We start from the raw sequence: 24,431 nt of genomic DNA, 5'->3' as shown, positions 1-24,431 counted from the left end.
GTGAATCTGGAGGTATAGTGATACCAGAGTTCAAACTATACTACAAGCAATAGTAACAAAAACAGCGTGGTACTGGTACCAAAACAGGCAGGTGAACCAATGGTACAGGATAGAGGACACAGAAACCAATCCACGAAAGTAAAACTTTCTTATATTTGATAAAGGGGATAAAAGCATGCAATGGAGGAAGGACAGCATCTTCAACAAATGGTGCTGGGAAAACTGGAAATCCATATGCAACAAAATGAAACTGAATCCCTTTCTCTCGCCATGCACAAAAGTTAACTCAAAATGGATCAAGGAGCTAGATATCAAATCAGAGACACTGCATCTGATAGAAGAAAAAGTTGGCTATGATCTACATACTGTGGGGTCGGGCTCCAAATTCCTTAATAGGACGCCCATAGCCCAAGAGTTAATAACAAGAATAAACAAATGGGACTTACTTAAACTAAAAAGTTTTTTCTTAGCAAGAGAAACAATAAGAGAGGTAAATAGAGAGCCTACATCCTGGGAACAAATTTTTACCCCTCACACTTCAGATAGAGCCCTAATATCCAGAATATACAAAGAACTCAAAAAATTAAACAATAAGATAACAAATAACCCAATCAACAAATGGGCCAAGGACCTGAACAGACACTTCACAGAGGAGGACATACAATCAATCAACAAGTACATGAAAAAATGCTCACCATCTCTAGCAGTCAGAGAAATGCAAATCAAAACCACCCTAAGATACCATCTCACTCCAGTAAGATTGGCAGCCATTATGAAGTCAAACAACAATAAGTGTTGGCGAGGATGTGGGAAAAAGTGTACACTTGTACACTGCTGGTGGGACTGCAAATTGGTGAGGCCAATTTGGAAAGCAGTATGGAGATTCCTGGGAAAGCTGGGAATGGATCCACCATTTGACCCAGCTATCGCCCTTCTCGGACTATTCCCTGAGGATCTTAAAAGAGCGCACTATAGGGATACTACCACATCAATGATTATAGCGGCACAATTCACAATAGCTAGACTGTGGAACCAACCTAGATGCCCTTCAATAGATGAATGGATAAAAAAAATGTGGCATCTATACACAATGGAGTATTACGCAGCAATAAAAAATGACATAATCATAGAATTTGCAGGGAAATGGATGGCATTAGAACAGATTATGCTAAGCGAAGCTAGCCAATCCTTAAAAAACAAATGCCAAATGTCTTCTTTGATATAAAGAGAGCAACTAAGAACAGAACAGGGAGGAAGAGCATGAGGAAAAGATTAACACTAAACAGAGACGAGTGGGGGGAGAGAAAGGGAGAGAGAAGGGAAAGCATATGGAAATGGTAGGAGACCCTCAATGTTACACAAAATTACATATAAGAGGTTGTGAGGGGAAAGGGGGGGAAACAAGGGAGAGAATTGAACAACAGCAGATGAGGTAGAGAGGGAAGATGGGAGGAGAGGGGAGGGGGGATAGTAGGGGATAGGAAAGGTAGCAGAATACAACAGTCACTAATATGCCATTATGTAAAAACGTGAGTGTGTAACTGATGTGATTCTGCAGTTTGTATTTGGGGTAAAAATGGGAGTTCATAACCCAATTGAGTCTAATGTATGAAAGATGATATATCATGAACTTTGTAATGTTTTGAACAACCAATAAAAAAAAAAAAAAGAAATTGACCAAATGGTATATGCATGTACAAATACATGCTACAATGAAACCCACTATCGTGTATAATTCTAATATATCAGTAATCTTTTTAAATCCTGTCACTGGTTACAACATGGGTAGCCATGGAGTTATTTCACATAACTTCATGTCAAAGAAAAATAAACACACATGATCCCACTCATGAGGAATCTTAAAAAGTTGATTTCATAGAAGCTGAAATAGAGTGTACGTATCAGGGACTAGGGCAAATAAGAGAGATAAGGGGAAAGACTGGTCAATAGGTACAACAGTACAGTTAGACAGGAGGTATAAATTCTAGTGTTCCATGGCACAATGATCTCAAATATAAATTTTTGCTTTAAAAGCAAAACAAGAGAGAGGACTCTGAATATACTCACTAAAAATATGATAAAAGGTTTAAGGTGATAAACATGTAAATTACTGACTTGATCATAACCCAATGTACATGACTCAAAACATCACACTGAACCTCATAAACATGCATAATTATGTATTAATCGAAAAATGAAAAGTAAAAAATAAATTAGGAGAAATGACAACATTTAATCAAAGAACCTGAAAATACTTCAACCCTAGGCTGGCATAAAATTCCTAAATATTTTTCTTGCCAAGGTCATCTGTTTTTCTAAAACACATACATGCAAAAACATTCATGACAGAAATTCTTATTCCGATTGAATAAAGTACATATTGGTGGCCACATAAATCAAGCCATCAAATATATCTAAGTACTTTGCTTTAATTTTTTTTAAATTAGCCTTCATGAGATCAAAGCATATTTCAGAACCTTTTATCTAGGAAATTAAAAGGAGAACTACTGAGATTCACAGGTCAAAGGGTTGGAAAAGCAAACTTTATCAAGCCAAATCATGGAAAACATTTATAATCTTAATCTCTGAATAGGATGGGAATTACCAAAGCTACCTCAATAGAAGGGACTTTCTACCATTATTTCCTACAACTCTGACTCTTCCTATTTTAGAGGTTATACACCATCATAATTAATCTGTGGATAAAAGTCACAAATTGAAGTTGTCATCCTCACCTAGGTTATACATTCTGAAGCAAAAATGGATTTCAGATAGAAGAGATGCAATCTCCATCTCTAACCAATTTACATGAATCTATTTCACTTCTGAGTTCAAATGGCAGGGATGAGACCTATAATAGGTAACTTCCATAAGGAGTAAATCTTCAAGAAGCTAAAGAATCCAAACTTTCAAACTGAGCCATATACATGTAAGAATTTTAATAAAATCTAAAAGAAACTGATTCTATTGTGTCTATGTGTGTTTATCAGTTTTCCCATTTCTAACTTCTTTATTTAAAAACAAAAAAGTGATGCACTGAATCTTATATAAATGTCTTACCTGTTTGGCTTTTGGGTTCTTCCCAGATGAACTTTTTTCATTTGTACTCCCATCCATTCCTCTTAGAACACTAATAAAATCTTTCTTGGAAACAGATGATATCAACTTAGTGCGCTTTCTAATAGAGCCTCCTGCTTCTTTAATCTTTTCATCAACATTCTTTTGATGTTTCTGAACAGCATTAAATAACTGCACCACACCCCTGAAGAATATAATTGTGACCAGAACAATGTAGTTAAATAACAATTACACTAGAATACAAACTCTACAAAGAAGAAACAGTATATTTCACTGCCTAAAAAAGGGGGCAAGTACTTATTAGGCACTCAATGAAAAAATAAATAAATAAATGAATGGTTAAATACATCTGAAAAACGGACATACATTTCTGTTAACAAATATAAATTTCTGACTAGAGAATAAATATATATAAATTGTATAGGATTTTTATTTTTCACAGCTTTGGTTTTTCTAAGTCAACTGTCGTACAATAAGAAACAAGTTACTTTTAAAACAAAAGCTTATTTCTCAAAACATACACAATAAGTGAAGGCATTTATGGTGGAATGAAAGAGCACAGTCTTTAAGCATGTGATTCTAGAAAAGACTTGCTGCATCATAATTTCATCTGTATATTAAAAACATACCTGTTTATTCAACTATATTATCTGCAACTCTTGTATTACAAAATGAATTTTAAATCCTATGTTTAGAGCTAGGAGCACAGCTCAGTGGTAGAGTGCTTGGGTAGAATGTATGAGGCCCTGGGTACAATCCTCAGCACCTCCCCGCCCCCAAAAAATCCCACTTTTAAAGATATTTATTTTAAAAGTTTGAAAGTTCATTCAAAGATGAATTCTGAAGATTAAAAACAGTATCCCATACAGAAGCACAATCCACATGTGATATTTGAGCATTTGAAAGATGACTGATCTGAACTGATGCATTGTGCAAATGTAAAATACATTCCAGAATTCTATGACTCAACATGAAAAAGAAATTCAAAATCTCATAAATAACCATTTTATACCAATTACATGTTGAAATATTTTTAATATACTGGGTTATATATTGAATATATTGGGTTATATATTGAATATATTGGGTTATATATTATTGTTTTACTTTTTATATATATTTTGTTTTACTTTTTTCAATAAGGCTGAGGAAATTTTTAAATTATACATGTGGTTCACATTATATTTCTACTGGACAGCAATGATTTAGACCATTAAGATCCATTCCAGTTCTGAAATTCTATAATCTATTCACTCTCTTTCGATAGTAATTCTTAGAAGAGGCAATCTGCCATGGGCTCAAGCATCCCTGCACTTTCTTGCAGAGTTTGTCAAGAGTGAAAGGCCCTGACTGCTCTTTACCCAGGACATTTCTCAGGGTTGTGTTTGAAATAAATGACCTTGACAGTTGAAGTAATGTCGCTCCACATAAACAGCTAATTAATAATCATTATAAGAGCAATAGATTCCCTAGCACAGTGTTCCTCTCCTGTAATGCAATGCAGTATATGTACAGGCAGCCATCTATGGCACCTGCACTGTCCCTGTAGGACAAAGGGAACAAGTGAGAATGTGAAGCTCTGGCTACTGCTTTTATCATGAGTAATGAAGTCTTTTGTCCCTGACCCAAAATTCTCTTGCCTTTTACCAGCAGCTCAAAAATTTAATAGTCTAGCTGATTATCTTTAAAAAAGAAAGTCAAATGCCATCTCCTTCAGCAGGGCCATGACCAGTATCAAACAAAAGAGGTGCTTGGTACAAATTTAAGGAAGCATTCACTCTCATAGGATGACCCTAATTTCCCTTAGTTCTTTATATTTATTCTTACATTTAATTCTCAGAAAAAAACTCTATATGCTGGGTAAGTAGCCTCTTTTAACAGATATACTGAAGCAGTATGGTATGCCCAAGTACACAGAGCAAGTACAATTCAATAATGGAATTTGAACCTAACAGTCTGGTCCTATCATCCATGCCCTAAATCACTATACATAACCATTTCACTATATAACACCTTAATAGATCAAAAAATGACCAGAAATAATGTGGGTAACTAAGATTTTAAAATAAATTCACTAAGTACATTCTTTAAGTACCAATCCAAATGTTATCTTCTCTGTGAAGCCTTCCCATCTAACCTAGACAATTGCCTATGAATGTTCCCAGCACACAGTACATGCCTCTATTCTCAAAAAGACTATAAATTCTACACTTAAGAGGGTAAGGACCACCCACAGCCACCATATCCCATTTACCTTTGGACAGGGAGGTCACCAAATATTTGGTGCCAATAATAAAAAAAAAAGTAGAGTATAAGAATAGCATGAAACTGCCATCATTTGCAATGTATTGTCCCATAAACATAATGCAAGATAACAAAAATAATTATCAAGTACCATAAATTTAGATAACCATCATAACAGAAATGCATTAAGAAGTTTTACTTCTTAATGTTGTACACTGTTCTCATGACTACAAAAACAAGATGATCTGAAATAGGTTCATACTAAATATACACTTAACACATTATATTCCTGCTTTTAAAAGATCTCCAAAATCTTTGGTTGAATTTAGTGTTTAACAGGAGACTTAGATAAATATCACTTGGCTTGAGAAGGCAGAGCTTAAGAATCAAGTCTGATCAAAATTTTAGTCTACTTATTTTTAAAGGGCAAAAACTCTGTCTTACCTTGTTGCAATTCTCTGAAGATTTCTCTCTGTTTCTTTGTCTCTGACGACATCTGGCTTTACTCTGCACATCATTTCCCACTCCCGCTTCTTATCAAGCTGTGTTATAAATATTGTTATGTGAAAGAATATTAAGCATTTTTGAAAGTGCAGCAAACTTTGATATGATACTCTGTGAAAGGACAAAGGTAATAAATCATTCTGGCTTAGGTTGTCATAGAGACTTTTAAAAAACCACAAGTTTAGGGGTTCAGCTCAAAGAAACTGTGGTTAGCACTCAGCATGTCATGTGAGAGGCACAAAGTGAGTTTCTGTCAGGTTTCCTGACAGCAGGGGTCTGGAGCACTGCCAGTATGTTCAGCCAGGCAGTACAAGGTAGTGTGTAAAAGAGCCACATGCCTGATCTGCCATCAACAGATCATCAGACGGAAGCGAAAGGAAGACTCCATACTAACTTCAAGTTTAAGCACTGTTTCTCTTTACTTTCAGAAAGTGAATTCTTTGACAGAATAAAAATGTATTTCAGCTTTTTAAAGAATATCATATTTACATAGATATTCATTTAGTGACTACTATTCTCTGTACAAAATAATTTAAATCTGTTTCTCCTCTTGCAGCACATTGACTAATATTCATGCCAGATATGGCCCATCAGTTAAAACATAGCAATTTGATTCTCTGCTATTATGCAAAAATAGGAGAGGGGCTGAGAAGTAAGAAAGTCCTACACACAACATGATCTAGTTCAACATAGTCTTTCAGTAGTATACTGGTCCCAGGATACTACTCAGGTCTCTTTCTCAGTCCAACATTTAACCAAAGAACAAATACGCTGGTAAGAACTAACCACCTAAAATCTACCAAGCATCAAAAGCATCCATATAAAGTGGATAAAATATTATCCAGTAATAAAGTGGAAAAAATATTTCCTTTTATTTCTTCCTTTTCTCACTTTATCTCTTATTTTATGCTAAAGAAAATGTCCAACAGTTAACCAAATTCCTACTCTCACTATAAAGATCCATCTTTTTCTTTTCTAAAAAAATATTCTTCTCAAAATCAGATAATACATCTAATAGTCATGAAACTCACTATCGGATAAACAAGAAAAAAATATTTATGATAATTTATATAGACTCCACTATAAAAATGCTTTTCAAAGAGCACTGTAGATGCTATGCTGTGTTTCTGGTATCAAGTGTTGCCCATGCATTATGTGGACACAGTACCATCCCTAGCACTCAAAGCTGTAACTTAGAGTAGTCATAAATTCATTCTTCTTGGCTTCAATATTCTGTTCTCCACCTCAATAGAACTTTGAGACTAGAGATGATTAAAGATTCTGATATCATTAAAGCTTCTTCTAGCTTTTGCCAGAGAATAAACAAATATTCAAATTGCTAGTTAAAAAGCTATTGAGCTATTTGTAAAATTTAGAGACAAAATGTATGCTCAATTATAATGAAACTATTGAATTAATATAAGAACCCACATTGTGAGTTGTTTTAAAGAGCAATGCTTGAAAAGTTCCACTTTTATATAGCCTTTCACACAGAGCAACCAGCAATAAGAACAAAGAAAACATTCATCTTGAAACAAGGTGAGGGGATGTCAAAAATAAAAGGACATACACACCAATTCAAAATCTGTTTTTTGTTCATTTCTACCTAGAAAGTTCTTCTTGGAAGTCAGTACTTCTATACTGCCAAAACAATTATACAAAATTATTTTTATTTCATTATAAAATAATACTTATTTCAGTAATCAAATATTTTATACATGGATACAAGTACCAGGAATATAGAAACTTTACCACTGTTTCTTTTTAATAGTATAGAACAGCAAATTTATGTCCAACTTTTGGTCTTTAATAACTTTGTATAACTTCTATCATCAGTGGTTTAGCCAAAGCAGAATAAACTCAAGTTTATCTAACAGTGAAATATTCACTTTTCAGAATTCAACCAACCAGACTGTGAAATTTTCACAGATTCATATTATAAAATATTTTTAGCAAAAGACTAATATGCTTCTATTAGTTCAGAACCTAATGATATCAGCATACGGATGGCTAAAATTTATAAAATATTTAGACCCTGGAGTCACTGCATATATAAATGCTTAATTTTAAAATGATAAATTTTCAGACTTTATATTTCTATGGCTTGGCTTAGATGATTAAAAAGTGAACATGCTCAGGGCTGGAGTTGTGGCTCAGTAGTAGAGTGTTCACCTAGCACATGTGAGGTCCTGGGTTCAATCCTCAGCACCACATAAACAAAATAAAAAAGGTATAAAAAAAAAGTGAACATGCTCAATGGAGTAATGAAACTAAGTTTCTAAAAATAACCTTGGGAATCCACCCCCACATAAAAAGCAAGTTAAAAACTAGAATATTAATTGCATACACACTGCAAGGAACAATATGGTACAGATAAGAACTAGATTAGACAGTTATTTAATCCATAAGACAACTGGTAAGACACACCTGTTTTCTTTTCTCTAGTCTTTCTTGCTTTAACTTCTCTTTTTCTTTTTCCAGCTCTTTGTTTTTGATGAGAATGGTGGGTTTACTTTTAGGAGTTTTTTTGTTAAGGATTTTAGCCATGGCATCTGCCCAGCCCACATTAGTCCCAGCACTTGATTCTGCAGCATTTTCATCTTCTTTGTCACAGGGTTCAACATCATCCTCATTGTCAGCTTCTATTGCTTCATCATCAGACATACAATCCTTTTCTGATTCATAGCTTCCTAAGAGTAAAAAAAAAAAAAAAAAATATTAAATTTTAGAAACATAAGCAGAGGTTGCCAAGATTATGACCAGACTCCTTGGGCCCTTCATAAAGCTTCACCTGCCTCTACTCTTATAATAAGGGACTTAGTTCTGAGTGCCAAAGCTGCAGTAATAGCGGGGAATAGCAGGTACTTCTATCCAAATGCTATCAGTCCCAAACACCTAGCCCAGTCACACTGACAGTGAAGTCACAGTGGCTTCAAGATCCAGGATCCAGGTAGCAATAACAAATCCATCATCCAACAGCCTCTGCCACTTTACTATTATCAGGCCAGAGCAGGATGTACTCAAGTACATGAACCTTAGCTATGCCACCAAACTACTTAAAGAGAATAATAAAGATTATGTTAAAAATAAATAACACCACAAATTTAATATATTAAGAAAACTGGTACAGTATTAAAGTAATTTCTCTAAGGGACTTGGCCTAGATATTTAAAATTCTGAATCTGTATTGTTAGAGTCTGTAAACAAGTCAAAATAACACCTGGCATTCAGCCAGGGGAATGTTAGAGTTCCTAAACAAGTCTGGATGGTGCCTGGCAAAATGCCAGAGGGAGTGGTTTGAGAAGTAACAAAAGCCAGCCATTAAGTGTAGAGATTCCTTATTGGTTGACTGATGTATCTAGTTTATGCTAATTAGATAAGCTCTGTGGAATGTATAAATACTGCTCCTGTCCTGCAATAAACGGCTCCCACTCCTGCTGTATCAACGTACACAAGTTATTCGTCACCCCCCGGTTATTCTGCTGCAGCTGGACTGCGGCACTGTATGTAGATAAATACTAAAGTCCAGATTCATATCATTTTAAAGAATTTGGATATAACATTATAAAACTTGTTTTTAACACTTTTGAAAAAAATTGTCTAATGATGTAACCAAGATACCAAAGATCCAATTGCACTAGTGAGTGATTGAATAAAAATATCAAGTTCTGAGTTAAAAATACAAAGTTGTAAGTGTACTATTAATTTCATCATGCCAAACCTATCTAATCAAGTATATAAACGTTACCAGCATATTAGTTCATCATGTAAGATTCAAATGGCTAGGGTTAGGGGACTGGCAGAAGTGACAACAGTCAGTGGCTCTGCTAGAAAAATCAACTTGCTCAGCAACTCTGCATATTTTAAACTTAGCAGCCTTTCTCCACTTCTAAAATGAAATGTACTTTAACAAAGGCAGCACACCACAAGCAGTCAGCGCAGTGTGAGTACAATTATATGCTCCAGGGCCCTCTGGAGAGCTTTTGTTTTATTCTTTAGAAACCCATGGAATATAGGAAAGACTACAAAACAGAAAATCAACCAACAATTTAGTAACTTGGAATTCTTCTTAATAAGCAAAAGAAGAGCTAATAAAGGCAGCTGAAAAATTAACAAACAAGAAAACTTAGTGATTTACAAATAGTTGTCACTAGTAGTTATGTCTTTGGGTAACAAATGTGCTTTTTATGGTTAACTCCAGTCTAGTTGAATCTCAAAGATTATTACAAAAAATGCCATTACCTAAAACTTTTTTCCTATCAAAACATCTCTACTAAATAACAATATTAGGAATTAACAATACTGGTAATCTTATTGTAAACAGTAACTCTTATACATTAAAATAAAAATTAAGATAAAACTGAAAGAAAAAGGCATAGGAATAACAAGTTTCATGCTGCTCCCTATTTAATCAAATTTTGATGTCCTCCTATCCAACTCAGAAACTTCATTCAAATATACAGGACTAAAAAGCAAACTATAGCTCTGACACACCAGTCAGACTGCTCTGGGTCCCTTTATCTCTACCAAAGCTAAGCATGGTAACCACAACCTCTGCTTCTACCTTCTGAAACATCTACTGGCTGATTATACTGGTACTTAAAACATTACCTGTTCTTCAATCTCAAGCTTTAGTTTCTTCTCTATGCAACAAAACGTGCATATTCTAACTTTAAATATATTCACCATTTTAATATCAGCTTATTGCATAATCAAAGAGGTAGACTATTAATTTCAGAGTGTCGCCCTCTTATCTATTTACTTTAAGATGTGAATCAGGGACAACTCTTCTTTAGAACTGTAAATATAATATTTCAATTTGAATATGACTTTTATATAACACAAACTCTGCATTCCTAATTCAAAAATCCATATACAAAACATTCTGAAATTTGAAATTTTTTGTGCACATGTTCTCAAAAGGTTTTGGATTTTGAAGTATTTAAAATTTTGTATTTTTGGATTAGGGATGCTCAACCAGTAAAGACTGCAAATATTCCAAACTCTAAAAAACTCTGACATACTTCTGGTCCCAAGTATTACAGATAAGATATTCATACCTTTACTTTTTAAGTGCTGAGAATTCACAAAATGGATATAAAATTGAGTATTAACACATTTCAAATTAAAATTGGCCATATAAGAAAATAGCAAATAAAAACACATATCCAAAATGAACTTCAGGAATGAGTAAAAATGAATTTTAAAAAAATTAACTGAATATTACATAAAATTAAGAGTTAAGCAAAAAAATATATATTTTACATTGTTTAAATACATGATCTTAAAGCATAAAGGGTCTATGGTATGGAAAAATATTGAAAGAAATGTTAAAAGCAAGAAACCTTTTATAATTGTATTACTATGATGGAGCTGTGCATTTCTTAATGAAGAGAAATTATATTTTTAAAACAGAAACTCATTTATTCAATTTGAAGTTTTTCTATACATTACAGTTACGTCAATTTAAGAAGTTTAGACAGTGAGTCTAGGTTTGACATCCAAATATATGTAATATTAGAAATATATATATATATATATATATATATATATATATATTATAAATGAATGTTTCCAAACAGAAGCTGGTAGCATTTTATCCAATCCAATTAAAATATAATCATATATTATATGCCAGACTGTAGGGCCACACAATTTTTCCCCAGGAAACATCTCCTAGGACCAGAACATTGTGAAACAAAGTTCAGAGAAAATAGCTAGTTGAAAAATAAATGTTAATATTACATATACTTTAGTCCTCAGTTAGCAGCACCAAACTCAAATAACAAAATAATTCTTTGGGGAAAAAAAAATGCTTTCTCTAGTAAGCATGTATCTAACTGTAAAGAGACACAAATATTTAAAAGTTTATGTCAATGAAAACTATCTGAATGATCAAAAGCAGAAAGATCTTTACCAACTCCTGATAAAACATCAAAACTACAACAGTGACATCTAGTGTTTCATCCTGATGTACTTACATACAAACTGCAGCAAACTTCACATTTTTTAATGGCACTAAAACGTAGCCCAAATGCTTTGATTATGTAAGCCACTCCAATTCACCACTCTGAAACCCTGACTAATTGTCTCATGTACTTCTTACCCAGCTTAACCATGATATGCATAATATAGTCACAATAAATCCATGAAAAGTTTTATGACACCATATTACATAAGCTATACTCACCCTACGAATTAAAAATTATTTTTAAAAAATTTGCAAAAGTCGGGGTTGGGGATATAGCTCAGTTGGTAGAGTGCTTGCCACGCATGACAAGGCCTGGGGGGTTCAATCCCCAGCACCACAAAAAAAAAAAAAAGAGAAAAAGAATTTGTAAAAGTCATGTTTTTTATTTTATCTTATTTTATTATTATTTTTTTAAAGCTCTAGCTCAGAGGCCTTTAGTAAGGCATTTACTGTCACTGGAAACGATTACGTATAAATAAATGAAAAAAGCCAAATTTGGTCTCCCAGTATACTAAAAACAAAATTTACTTCTAGGATACCAAAAATTATCATTATGTGAATAAGAAAGTAAAACTGGTTCTTAAAACTTTACTGTATTCTATTAAAATGAAATTCTTCTAATTTTCCACTAACCAATTTTTAATAGCAAAAGTTTATCCAGGCATCTTAGGGGCACAGATAGGAATCACCAAACAAGTGAAAAATCCTTTGAACTCCTTTTGTCTGTTTTCCTAAACATTATTTCTGCATTCTATTTTAAAAGTCTAGAAATTAAGTAAGGGCTAGAAAGGATGTGTATTGGAAGTAATGACAAAAATTTCTCATCATGGCAATATTCTATCTACACCAGAGCTACCCTGGAGCCACCAACTACAAGAGGCTACTGAATACTTCAAACATGTCTAGAATGACAGAGAAGCTGAATTATCTATTTTGAGTAATTTTAATTAACTTACATTTAAGTAGCCACATATGGCTGGCTAGTGGCTAACATACTGGATAGAGAGCAGGGTTATATCTCCGAGGTACTGACTTAGACATAAGGTATTTTTCATCTCCTGCTGCCTTTCCTCTCAAACCTCCAGTCCCTTTCAAACTTGCCATCTGTCCCTGATCCCAGATATGGTTAGCTGCTAGCAGAAAAGTCAGCCATTTTCCTTAGCCTTTAGAAAGGGGAAAAGTCCCCTCAACATTTATTGAGCAGCCATGAACGATGGGCAAGGAAGGAAAAGTAAATGATAAATCTAAATCTAGGAGATGGGGTTATAGCTCAGTGGCAGAGTGCTTGCCACACATGTGTGAGGCACTGCATCCAATCCTCAGTAGCACATATAAATAAAAATTTAAAAATAAAATAAAATAAAGATTTAAAACAATTTTTTAAAAAATCTGAATCTAGGTTTCTCTCCCTAGGAAATCTGTGTTTTTTGTTGTTGTTGTTGTTGTTTGTTTGTTTGTTTTTGAGAGAGAGAGAAAAAAAAGGATGAAGAAAGGGTGAGAGGTTTGGAAAGATGGCTTAGGGAGTCTGACAAGGATGATCAAATTGTTTCTTAAAAGGCAAAACAAGAAATTTGGATGACAACAGAAGGGAGGAGTGAAAGAATTAAGGTTCTATAATCCAGGTTGACTAATCAAGGGAGGAGGCAAGGTCACTGAGCTTAGAACCAATGTTTTATATGAAAATAAAAATTATCATAGAAATCATATTACTTTTGGCATTCCAGGCAAGAGAGATCAGCATGTCCAAAAGCATAGGAATATTATGGAAGATGAAATAAAATGATAAATATATCAGACTTTGTATTTTCCAGAAATAAAATACATATTAATCCCAAAATTAAAACCTAGTAGTATAAAAGCTTCATGCTTCAGATGTGTGCTTCCAATAAAAGGCCAAACTGCTAGTGGCTCTTTTTCCCAACACTTCCTTTGGTCCTTACTTTAAAGTTTCTCCTTTAGGTTATAAAATTATTCTTTTTTTAAAAGATTTCTTTTAAGATGGACACAATTATGTTTATTTATTTTTTTTATGTGGTGTTGAGGATCAAACCCAGAGCCTCACATGTTGGCGGCAAGTGATCTACCACTGAGCTATAACCCCAGACCAAGAAAGTTATTCTTTAAAATGCAAATACCACCTGGGAGTATTAAGCCTACTGAATAAATTTAACTTACTTCATGTCTTTGGAATTTACCCTAAATCAACTAAATTCCTCATAAAAATTTGACTGAGATGAGCCCTTTCGTAGTTAAGAACACAGAAGTCAGGCTGACTGGGTTCAGTCTCAACTCCAGACACAAACGTGACTTTTTTCACATTAAGTTCTCTGCCTTAGTATTGCATCTGTTAAAAAAAAAAAAAAGAAAGAAAGAAAAGAAAGAATAAAACAGGACCTATTTTACTATTTGTGTGTGTGTGTGTCTGATAATTAAATGAGCTAATAAATATGAAGTTCTTAAAAAAAAAGTCTAGTTCTCTGTAAACAACATTTATGTATGGATTACACATCACACACAAACACACATAAATACACATTGAAATTTTTTATAAGGCTATGTAGGAAAAATGAAAGAATACCTCTAGTGTCTGGGATCTTTACAATATATGTGAATTACTGAATAAGAAGCTTTCCATGACTAGACAGTTATGGCATTAAGGGTTAAACTCCTATCACTGAATTAGACAGGTGTAGCATTATGTCCTGATGCCATTATTTTCTGACAGAATAACCTTGAAAACATTAAGTAAATCCTGGTGCCTTAGTTTCTTTATTACTAAAATGGAAATAAAAATCACACCCACCTTACTGGTTGTTGCAATTATAAATGAGATACATGTACAAAGTGCTTAGCCCAGACCTGGTAACTAAATAAATGCCTGCTAAATAAATGACAATAAATTACCAGAGGACAAGATAATGATAACCCAGGGGAGAGAACAATGAAGGAATGGAAAAGGCTTAAAAAAGAATGCTGAAAATTAATTAGAATGGCATTATTCTGCTTAAGGTTTTGGTTATAGTCTCTATGTGCCAGGTAATCCCACATGCTAGCTACCTTTATTTTGTTTCACAAGTGGCCAACATCTCTGTCACACAACTTTTTAAAGTACTGTAAAATACTGATACAAATACAAACTAACTAACACGTTTAGGGCTAACTACTATCTAAAACATTTTTATGCATTTCACAACACTTCTATATAAGTTGATTTTATTATTCTATTTATGTAGATGAATAGTTTAAAAAACATGCCCTAAGTCACAAAGCTAATGGGGTAGAGTATTAGGGTATTAGATTTCTGAAACACTAAAAGGCTTAGAACGAAAGAGTCAATTCAGAAAAATATGCACTGAACAAATGCAGCAAACAGTATTTTTTAAACATCATTTAATAAAGCTTGAATTAGAAAGAAATTTCTAACAGCCTCAGTTAATCCTAAGAGTCCATTCCATTCCCTATTCTGATATTTTACATAAATATAAACATATCCCTAGTTATTAAAAGCTGTATAAAACTACTACTCCCTATTCTATTGTAAATCATTCCTTCTGCCCATGCCACAGGATCTTTCCTGCCAATTATTATTCAACTTAGAATATTAAAAACTGATATATTAAAATTTTTTAAAAAACAATTACCTTTGGGGAACAAAAAAAGGCAACCCAAGTTTCCATAAAAATAACCAGAAATAAAGTGCTACCACGGAATAGCACTGTCAGATGAAATTACATGAACTATTTGGAGAAGCCAAAGCAGATAGAGCCTGGAAGTTGTCTGTTTCCTGAGTGTGTCCTATAAATTGCTAAACCACTCAAGTAGGGCTATGTATGATATACTTCATTTCTTAGGCATGTTTCTTTGCTATTTTAAGTAACTTAAAAGATGAAGGAGGTTATAAGCTACAGTTTGATGAAAAGCACATTTATCTGCTAGGTTATTATATCTTATATACAGTTTGTAGTTCATAAAAAATGAAGGCATACCTCTTACAACATTCTAAACTAGATTGTTATCAAGTCCTGTGTTAGAAGTAGACAGCCACTCTTCACATGTGTGACCATAACAATTCAGGTTTTTTGGCCAGAAAACCTAAAATTACCATCTGCCTCACTTTTCTACTGTCAGGCCAGGTCAATCAGATCCTGGCACTGAATAGCAACCAACACTCTCTTTACCTTGGTTGATTTACTGAGTATAGAAGCTTTCCCACCACTATCAGAAGCTTAAGAAATCTAGTTAGGACTGAATCAAAACCTACAATGTATCAATTCAATAAATATTCAAGGGTAACTCAAGAGGTAGAGACTACCTTCCTCCCCTTTGTAATACTTCATGTCACCATTGTTATTTACACAGTTCAGGGATAATTCAAATAGGGGTATCATCCTCCCCTTTATGCTGCCTGACACTTACATTTTACTTAAGATGCTGGCTATAGTTGCACACATCTCTGCTTCATGACTACCTGCAATTTTACCATGATCAAACTTCAAATCTCAAGGCAAAGTATCATACCAAATTTCAACCTAAATCATTTTGCTATCTCAAATTTATATTATATACAACTTCAGTTAATTTTAACCTCAGTGATAAAATGGTTTAAGAGAAGTGTAAAAAAAAATGGCATTGATAAGCTTTTGATTTTGCACATGATTAAATGTATAGTACTCAAAGTACTATACCATGCATGAGGCTTTCTGTCAAACTGAGATAAAGCTTCCAACAAAATTGACAAGGTTCCTGTCCTTACAGAGTTTCAGAATTTTCTATAACACATAATATTTTTAAAAATTTTACACTCACATAAGCACATTTTTCTACTTTCCTTATGTAACACGTGAAAAGAAATTAAAACAAAAAATAAAAAAAAAATGTATCCTGTGAAATATAGGCAGCATATTGCTATAGAAGTTACTTCAAATGTAAATATAATGCACATCCCTATGATTTTATGCACCAGTTAAAATTCAAACTGATTCAGTTTCCTAATAAAACTATTCCTAATAATATGCCTATAATTTGTATACTGATTTCTTGTGTGTCTGAGGTCTGAGACTTTATAGTTTTTCAGTACCACCATCTGAAAACTTTTGATAACTTAGTTCTACCAAAGTATACAACTGTCTGAACTAGACAAATCATTTCCAAGGTGCACCTTTCCAGAGACATGATTTTACAAAAAGGAATTTCTTACATTACACAGCAAACTGAGTTAAACCAAAGAAGAATATACACAATTAACCAATAGTCCTACATCCCTAAATTTATTAAAGGGCCCTTTATTATTATTTATCTCTATCAAAAAGAAAGTCTAAATTCTGAAAGGGAAACTAGATGGAAAGAAATATATTGAAACCTAAAGAATTCAGAAAAGACTAAGAGAAAGTGAAGTCTAAAAAAGTATACTAGCAGCACAGCATACTAGGAAGGGAAGAGGTCATGCTGGGCAAGAAACTAGGAGCTCAGAATGCAGTAAAACTAGGAAATGGTAAGATGGAAGCTCTGAGAAGCAAGCATTGATCACACCACATAGGCTGGTTATGCAAACTACTGGCAGTTCATAAGGAGACACAGCCAATTGTCATACATGCACTTTCTATTTGCAAATTCACCCACTTGATAAAATTTATTTGTAAACTCAAAATCAACACTCATAGAACTTTCACAGTCATCCACAAACATGCTCAGAGTGGTGAAAATTTTCAGTCTGCCTATATTCACACACTCAGCCAAGGCAACATTCTATCTTCTTATTTCAGCTTTCATACAGTGAAAAGACGTCCTTTCCAGACTATTTGGTGTTATGTTTTTCATATTTCTGTGCATTTTTCTTAGTGACCTCACTATTTTAAATGCCCCCAATTATGCTTTCTGGCCTCCACAAGCCCAAGAAGACTATGGTATACCTTATAGAAAAAAAATACATATGCTAAATAAATTTTATTCAGGCAGAACTTATCTTTTATTACTCTTCATTTCTCCTAAAAGCAATCTTCAGTATTCACTAACTTAGTGTGTGCTATGAGTTGATAGACCATTATCAAATAGTGAAAAGTGACTATGAATTCACAAACTGAGAGTAAGTATTTAGGAACACTGGGCAATTTGACATTTCCACAATATCCAAATATGTGCTCATGTTTCTTGATCATTTTATTTATTTTTAAAGATATCTATCCATGTCAGACTGGAAATTTTTTAAAAATAATAAAATAAAAATGGTCCTTCATCATTGGTAATTTAAGAAACAATGACCAGAGGACATACTGCAGAAAGTGCAGCTATCAACAGGGCACACAGATATTAACTGTTAGTACTAACCTAAACAAAAGAGATATAGGCAAGAATTAAGTTGGTGACAAGAAATATTTGAATTAAATCAAACAAATGTGGAAACAAAGGAAAGAGTAAAGGATGATACTTGTTTCTACCTTGGGCAGGGGGTAGATAGTGATGTCATTCTCAAAAATATAATCAGCCTTGGGAAGGGAAATCATGAATTCAGTTCTGCAAATATGTTTATGGAACAACTAAGCAGAGGCAATTAGTAGTTGTCAAAATAATCATCATTAATCTGGAATATTACCCCAAGGTAAGATCAAATGATTAAATTATGGAGTAAGAGAGAAATAACAGATAACATCTTGCAGCCATGAATATCTTCTGTAAAACAGAAATGCATTCACTGCCTCTTAGGGTTACTAAAGGAAATTCAAACCACTATTCTGGAGAAACTTCCAGTTTATAAACACCACTGTTATCACAGGCTGGAAAGCATATCTGGCAATAAAGAGATGAAACTAACAGTCTTGTTGAATCAGAAAGGAAATTCATTAATACTACTATTTATGATTAAGTACCATGGGCCCAATATTGAATTATTACATAGGTGAACTCAATTTACTTCACAACAATCCTTAAGACAGACATCATAATCCCCCTCATTTACAGATTTAAAAAAACTGAAGCAGATACAGGTTGAGTATTCCTTATCCAAAACAGTGGGGATCAGAAGTGCTTCAAACTTTTGAATTTTGGAATATTTACATACGTATAATAACATATCTTGGGAATGGGACCCAAATCTAAACAAGAAATTCATTTATGTTCCATATACACCTTGGAGCATTTCACATTTCAGAGTCTCCAAATAGGGATGCTTAACCTACAATAGTAAATAACTAGCCTGAAGTCACCCTAGGAATTAGTACAAACACAGGTGCCTCTTATACAACTTAGCAAACATGGGAATTTGTTTCTAGAAACAATATATGGGTTTTAGGGGAGGAAGAGAATGATAGATAATAGAAGAGTGGACTGAGGGAAACAATGGCTATAAACGTTACAAGGAATGCTATAGAAATCTGACCTCAAAAAATACCCTTAGTAATGGAACATCCTTGAGTGGGGGAAAAAGCTTGTCCCAGTATCAAGGACTCCTTGCTCCCAGTCATTTCTTTCTTCAGATATTATGACCCTATCCCTTTCACTTTCCAAATAGCTTTTTTTGATCATTTTTATATTCCTGATTCTTCAACCACACCAGCGTAGTGGCCCAGAGTGCAGAATTAGAAACCAACTTCAATAACAGTTTTGTCATTTATCAACTTGCTTGTCAATTTATATATTCAGTGAGCAAAATACAACCCTCTCTGTGCATTGGTTTCTTATATTACAAAATGAGGACATTAGTTATCTACCTTATAGGGTTATTGTTGGTATTAACTGAAGTGACATATAAGTCAGAACAGTACTTAACAAAGGAAAACTCAAAAAAAATTATTATTATCTAATTCTCTAATAGTACAGTATACTCAAAATTAACAGTGCTTTGAGTTTAAGTTGGTTGTTGGAAAATTGAATTCTTTCTAAGAAACATTTCAAGTAGGGCCTTTTCTATCTTCTCTATCCTGTCCCAGTGCAGGCCCCAACAGGGAGTTATGTAATTGCCTGATTGTTCAGGCACTCTACAGCAGTCACCATACAGCCAGCAGTAATATTTATAAATGTCTGTCACTCTCTTGCTTAAAAGTTCTCAATAGCTCCCTGTCACTTAAAAATATAATCTCCATATATCACACAAGGTCCTCTACAATCTTACTTTAATCTCTGTTCCAGTTTCACCTCTAGTTACTTCTCCAAAGAGCTGAAGCCACAGCAAATAATTCACTTTGTCCAACACAAGACAATGAATTTTAAGAGACTGCACACCAGCCAGCTATGATGGCACATGCCTGTGATCCCAGCAACTCAGGAGACTGAGGCAGAAAGATTGCAAATTTGAAGCCAGCCTGGGCAATTTATCAAGACTCAAAATAAAAAATGAAAAGGGCTGGAGATGTAGTTTAGTGGTAAAGAGCCCTAGTTTTGATCTCCAGTACCAGAAAGGAGAAAAACAAAAACAAACAAGGATGAATGACAATGACAATGCATGGGCTTCTCCTTATGTCTGAGAAAATTTTTCTTTTATAATTGTCCAAGCCTAGAAAATAATTTATCTTCATAAAGCCTAGATGAAATGTCACTTTTGTATTTTATTCAACACAAAAATTTACTAATAGCCAAAATATTCAAGAAAGACCCCTTGAAAGTAAAGATAAACAAGACATACATCATCATTTGGAAAATGTGCATCTACAAGGACAGATACATGTTAAAAGATAATAAACATACTATGAATAAAAGGTATAATAAAAAAACTTGATGCCTAGATTGGGTTCTACAGAATATGGACTTCTGTTTCCATCCTTAACATTTTTTAATTGGATCACGGTCTGGATAACTTCATTCTAATAATACTTATTATTAAATTAAATAATACTGTACCATAACAAATTAATAACACATTGTATTACAATGTGTTTAATAGCTGTCTTCCCTGAAATTGCAATTCTAAGACAGGAATTTATTCAATCTTTGTATCCTCAACACCTAGAGGAGTACATAACAGACCACAATTGCTCATTGAACTGAACTGGATAATTAGGTTTCCATACTAGCAGGACACCTTCTTTAACTCATGTTAACTGATGTACAAAATAACAGCAAGAGAATCTTAGAACCAAATTAGTATTATAATAATGTACTGAGAATAACAGTTCCCACTTGGAATTATCTAGTACTTGTATACATTAGTCCAATTTCCACCCAAATTTAAAAACAGTACTTACATTTTGTTCCAAACATAATAGTATTTGTTTCCTGGACAATATCTGAACCAGTCTTTGAGTTCAAAAAGCATCAAATTGTTCTCCTAAACTTCCTTGACAGGGTATAAGGACTCTTAATTACCTAGTGACTGCAATAGCATATGACAGTTTCTTCTTGATCCTGAAGTCCAGATTCATTCATTTACTTAAATACTTATGATAGACACACTATGCAAAAGGCACTGTTCTAGGCGATGGGAACAGATCAGTCTATAATTTTATGGAATTCACATTCCAGTTTAGAGAGATACACCACAAATATGTCTGATGGTTTTAAAATTGCTGAGGGGAAAAGAAGGGGGGGCAGGGTAGTAAATAAAAAAGCAAGGTAAGGAAACAAAAGAGTGGAGATGATGCATTAGAAACAAGGTTAGGGTCAAGAGTCTTTTATAAAGCAATGAATCAGAGATTAAACAAATGAGTTGAGACACACACAAGTATCTGTAGAGTATTCTAGGCAGTAAAACCACCAAGTGCAGAAAGCCTGATGCGGGAGCACATCTGACGTGATAAACAAACCAAGAATACCAGTTTGTCTAGGTAAGTAGTTAGTGAGTAGCAGAGTGACAGAAAGAACCTCAGCCAGATGATGCAGTATAAAGATTCTGGATGTTACTCTGAGATGGGAGGCAACTAGGTCATCTTAAGCAAATAAATGACATTATCAGACATACATTATTTAAAATACCTGTTAGTTTTGTTTGTATCCTCTAGTACAAACAAGCAGTAACTGTTTAGCATAAGTCAGGACAGTGTGCAATTCCCTGTAACCTACAAGGACACATCATGGTTGAAGGTCAAAATAAATCCTACCTTCTTTTCATCATCAAGCGTCTCTGAGACATAGCTATCAAATGCTACTTTTATTTAACCCACGTGTACCACAAACTCTGCTTTCATTCTCTATTTGAGTCCTTAACTCCGAAACAGCAGTATTCACCTAATGCACAATAGTCAAGAATACATCCTCCTTCCTCTTACTTCTTTCTGGCTTCTTGCTTCTCGCTTTCTGAAATTTATTCCACTCAGGTAATTTCAAATATCTCCCTTCTTTCACGCTTTGTTAAATTTCTCAATAACTGCAGCTGTTTCACCACCTTTAATATCGGTGGTACTAAAAAAAATTAGTAAACAATACTCAAAATTACAGATTAGAGCAAGCCTTCTCACTGGGCCAAACTCTTCCAACCCAGGTCACGCCGTGATGAAACACTGGCGGCTTCCACCAAGCACACTGACATCGGGCTTCCCGGGAACTGAGCCTAGTGTTTCCTCTCAGACGCCGAAGCTCAGCCTTAATACATTACCTTCACTGTCGGAAGCGTCTTTGCCCTCATCTTCCAGCTTCGATGTCACAGCCCTGGCTACCATTTTCATCTTCTTTTTTCTCTTTAAGGAATTTTTCAGCTTTTTCCCCGCACTCACACGTGAGTTTTGAACGGCCGCGGCCATTTTCCCTTACCGGAAGCGTAACTTCAGAGTTGCGTCGGGTGGCAACGAAGGGAACTTCCGCGCCTAGTTCCGGTAACACAAGGTTCCGGAAGCGGTGGTTCTGCACAAAATTCCAGGGTTGGGTCTCATAATATAGGTAGAGAGACGTCTGAATTTCCAGGACTTAAAATGAAGTCGGTTCCTAAACTAAAGTCAATGGATGTACGGTATCGGCTGACTCTCTGGCAGTTTGCCCTGGACTGGTGCACTGCCCGGTCCGGCGGCAGCTCCACCCCGACCCCTTTCATTTCCATTCCCCTGGCCGCTTCCTTCATCTGCTGCCTCGTTTAATGTAAATTTGGGGTGCTCCACAGCGGTCCCCGTGTGTCCACTGAACGTCCCTTTCGCGGGTCGGTAGTCAGATATAATATTCCCCACCCCCACCCCAGCCACCAGATTCTCAGCACGACAAGCGAGAAAGTTTATCAGATAGTCTTCAGGTTAACCTTTCAAGCGGCTTCCAACTGCAAACTGAATAGAACCTCACTTCCGCGGGCTACCAGGTGTTAGAGGACTCAGCTGCACCCGCCCCCCACCCAACCTGAAGCTTGCTGCGCGCATCCCAGCGCCCCCCGCCCAGGCTAGTTTTCTCCGCCTTCTGCCTCCCGTGCACTCAGCCCCGCCTGCCTTCTGTGCAGCACCTCACAACTGCACCTATTTTTCCCTTAGAGATAGGAACCATCTCATTCAATGTTGTAATCCCAAGGCTAGCAATGGGACTTTCCCTGTAGTAGTAGCTCAAAATATATATAATATTGGGGGGGGGGGGAATGAATGAATGTCAAAAATACAGGGTTAATGAAATCAGACAATAAAGCAAACCTTTATATTTGTTTTACAGGCCAAACATGTTCTAATGTTTTTCCCTAATTTAGTGTTTTTCAAATAAATTTTTGATTTTTAATATAAAAATTTCTGTGAGGAAAGGAAGGGAGGAAGGAGACAAAGGAAGTATGAATCTTCATTTTGACATATTTTGATGGATTTTTATATAGGAAATATGTATTTACATCCTAAAAACTCAACATTAAAAAAAATACAATCTGGAGGAAATGGCATTCCTCTAAAATAAAAAAATAGTTACCTCTAAAATAAAAAAAAAAAAAGTGCAGGAAAAATGCCATTCCAAATATAGATGGTAAGAGATCAGATTATAGAATAAATCTGAGAAGTGCAATTACTGTCAACAGAAGGGTGTATCTTAGAGGATATTGCTCATACTGAGAAGCTCTGCCGTCCTGCTTAGTGTGATGCTTTCCTTCGCGCTGCCTGATGCCGAACCTACTTCCTGCAGTCTTTCATATTTAGCTGTTGCTTTGCCTAGTGTTATACAAGTTCCAAACACAGTTGAGAAAGCACTGAATAAAATTGTACAGAGTGAAAGACAATATATATATATATATATATATATATATATATATGCATATATATATATATACACACAATGTATATATATAATGTATATATACATTATATATATATACAATGAAAAAGATGTTACTGAATATAAAACATAGTTCCTGAATTAATGTGCTAATATTTGCCATCAGGAAGTGATTTTACATCTCAATAGAGTAATTTGTAAGTAATTTTGCTGAGTTTAGTTGCTGTTTAGGAGATTATGGTGAGTGATGTTGATTTATTACATATTCAAAGTTTTCCTTTTTAAAATAATATAAAATATGCTCCAGGTTTTTAACCCAGAAATCTGATTTTTCAGAAATGGATTACTACTGTTAAGTGAAAGGTACCTGTATTAATTTAATCTTCACAATAAGTCAGTGAGCTATTAGTGTTCCCATTTTATAGATGAAGAAACTGAGCCTCAGGTAAGAATACATAACTGTTCAAGGACACACAGCCAGTAAGCAGCAGAATCATATTTGAATCTCAGCCCTCTGCTTTGAAGTCGGCTCAACTATTAAGCTAAA

General features: G+C 34.5%; 1 protein-coding gene across 1 annotated transcript in view; it reads right to left on the bottom strand.

Annotated features, from left to right (window-relative positions):
* Rrp15 (ribosomal RNA processing 15 homolog) overlaps positions 1 to 22,489 on the bottom strand; it is a 60,559-nt gene extending 38,070 nt beyond the window's left edge. The window contains exons 1-4 of the mRNA XM_046438436.2: positions 22,317 to 22,489; positions 8,254 to 8,516; positions 5,767 to 5,864; positions 3,061 to 3,262 (exon numbers count right to left, since the gene is read on the bottom strand). Of these exons, the coding sequence (XP_046294392.1) occupies positions 3,061 to 3,262; positions 5,767 to 5,864; positions 8,254 to 8,516; positions 22,317 to 22,461 (708 nt within the window). The 5' untranslated portion in view covers positions 22,462 to 22,489. The remainder of the gene's footprint in view (positions 1 to 3,060; positions 3,263 to 5,766; positions 5,865 to 8,253; positions 8,517 to 22,316) is intronic.
* Between the last annotated feature and the right edge of the window lie 1,942 nt (positions 22,490 to 24,431).

The sequence above is a fragment of the Marmota monax genome, unplaced genomic scaffold (genome assembly GCF_021218885.2).
Source record: "Marmota monax isolate L192 unplaced genomic scaffold, Marmota_monax_Labrador192_F-V1.1 WCK01_AAM20220418_F8-fsc00118, whole genome shotgun sequence".
NCBI lineage: Eukaryota > Metazoa > Chordata > Mammalia > Rodentia > Sciuridae > Marmota > Marmota monax.
This window is presented reverse-complemented; position numbering and strand designations above follow the sequence as displayed.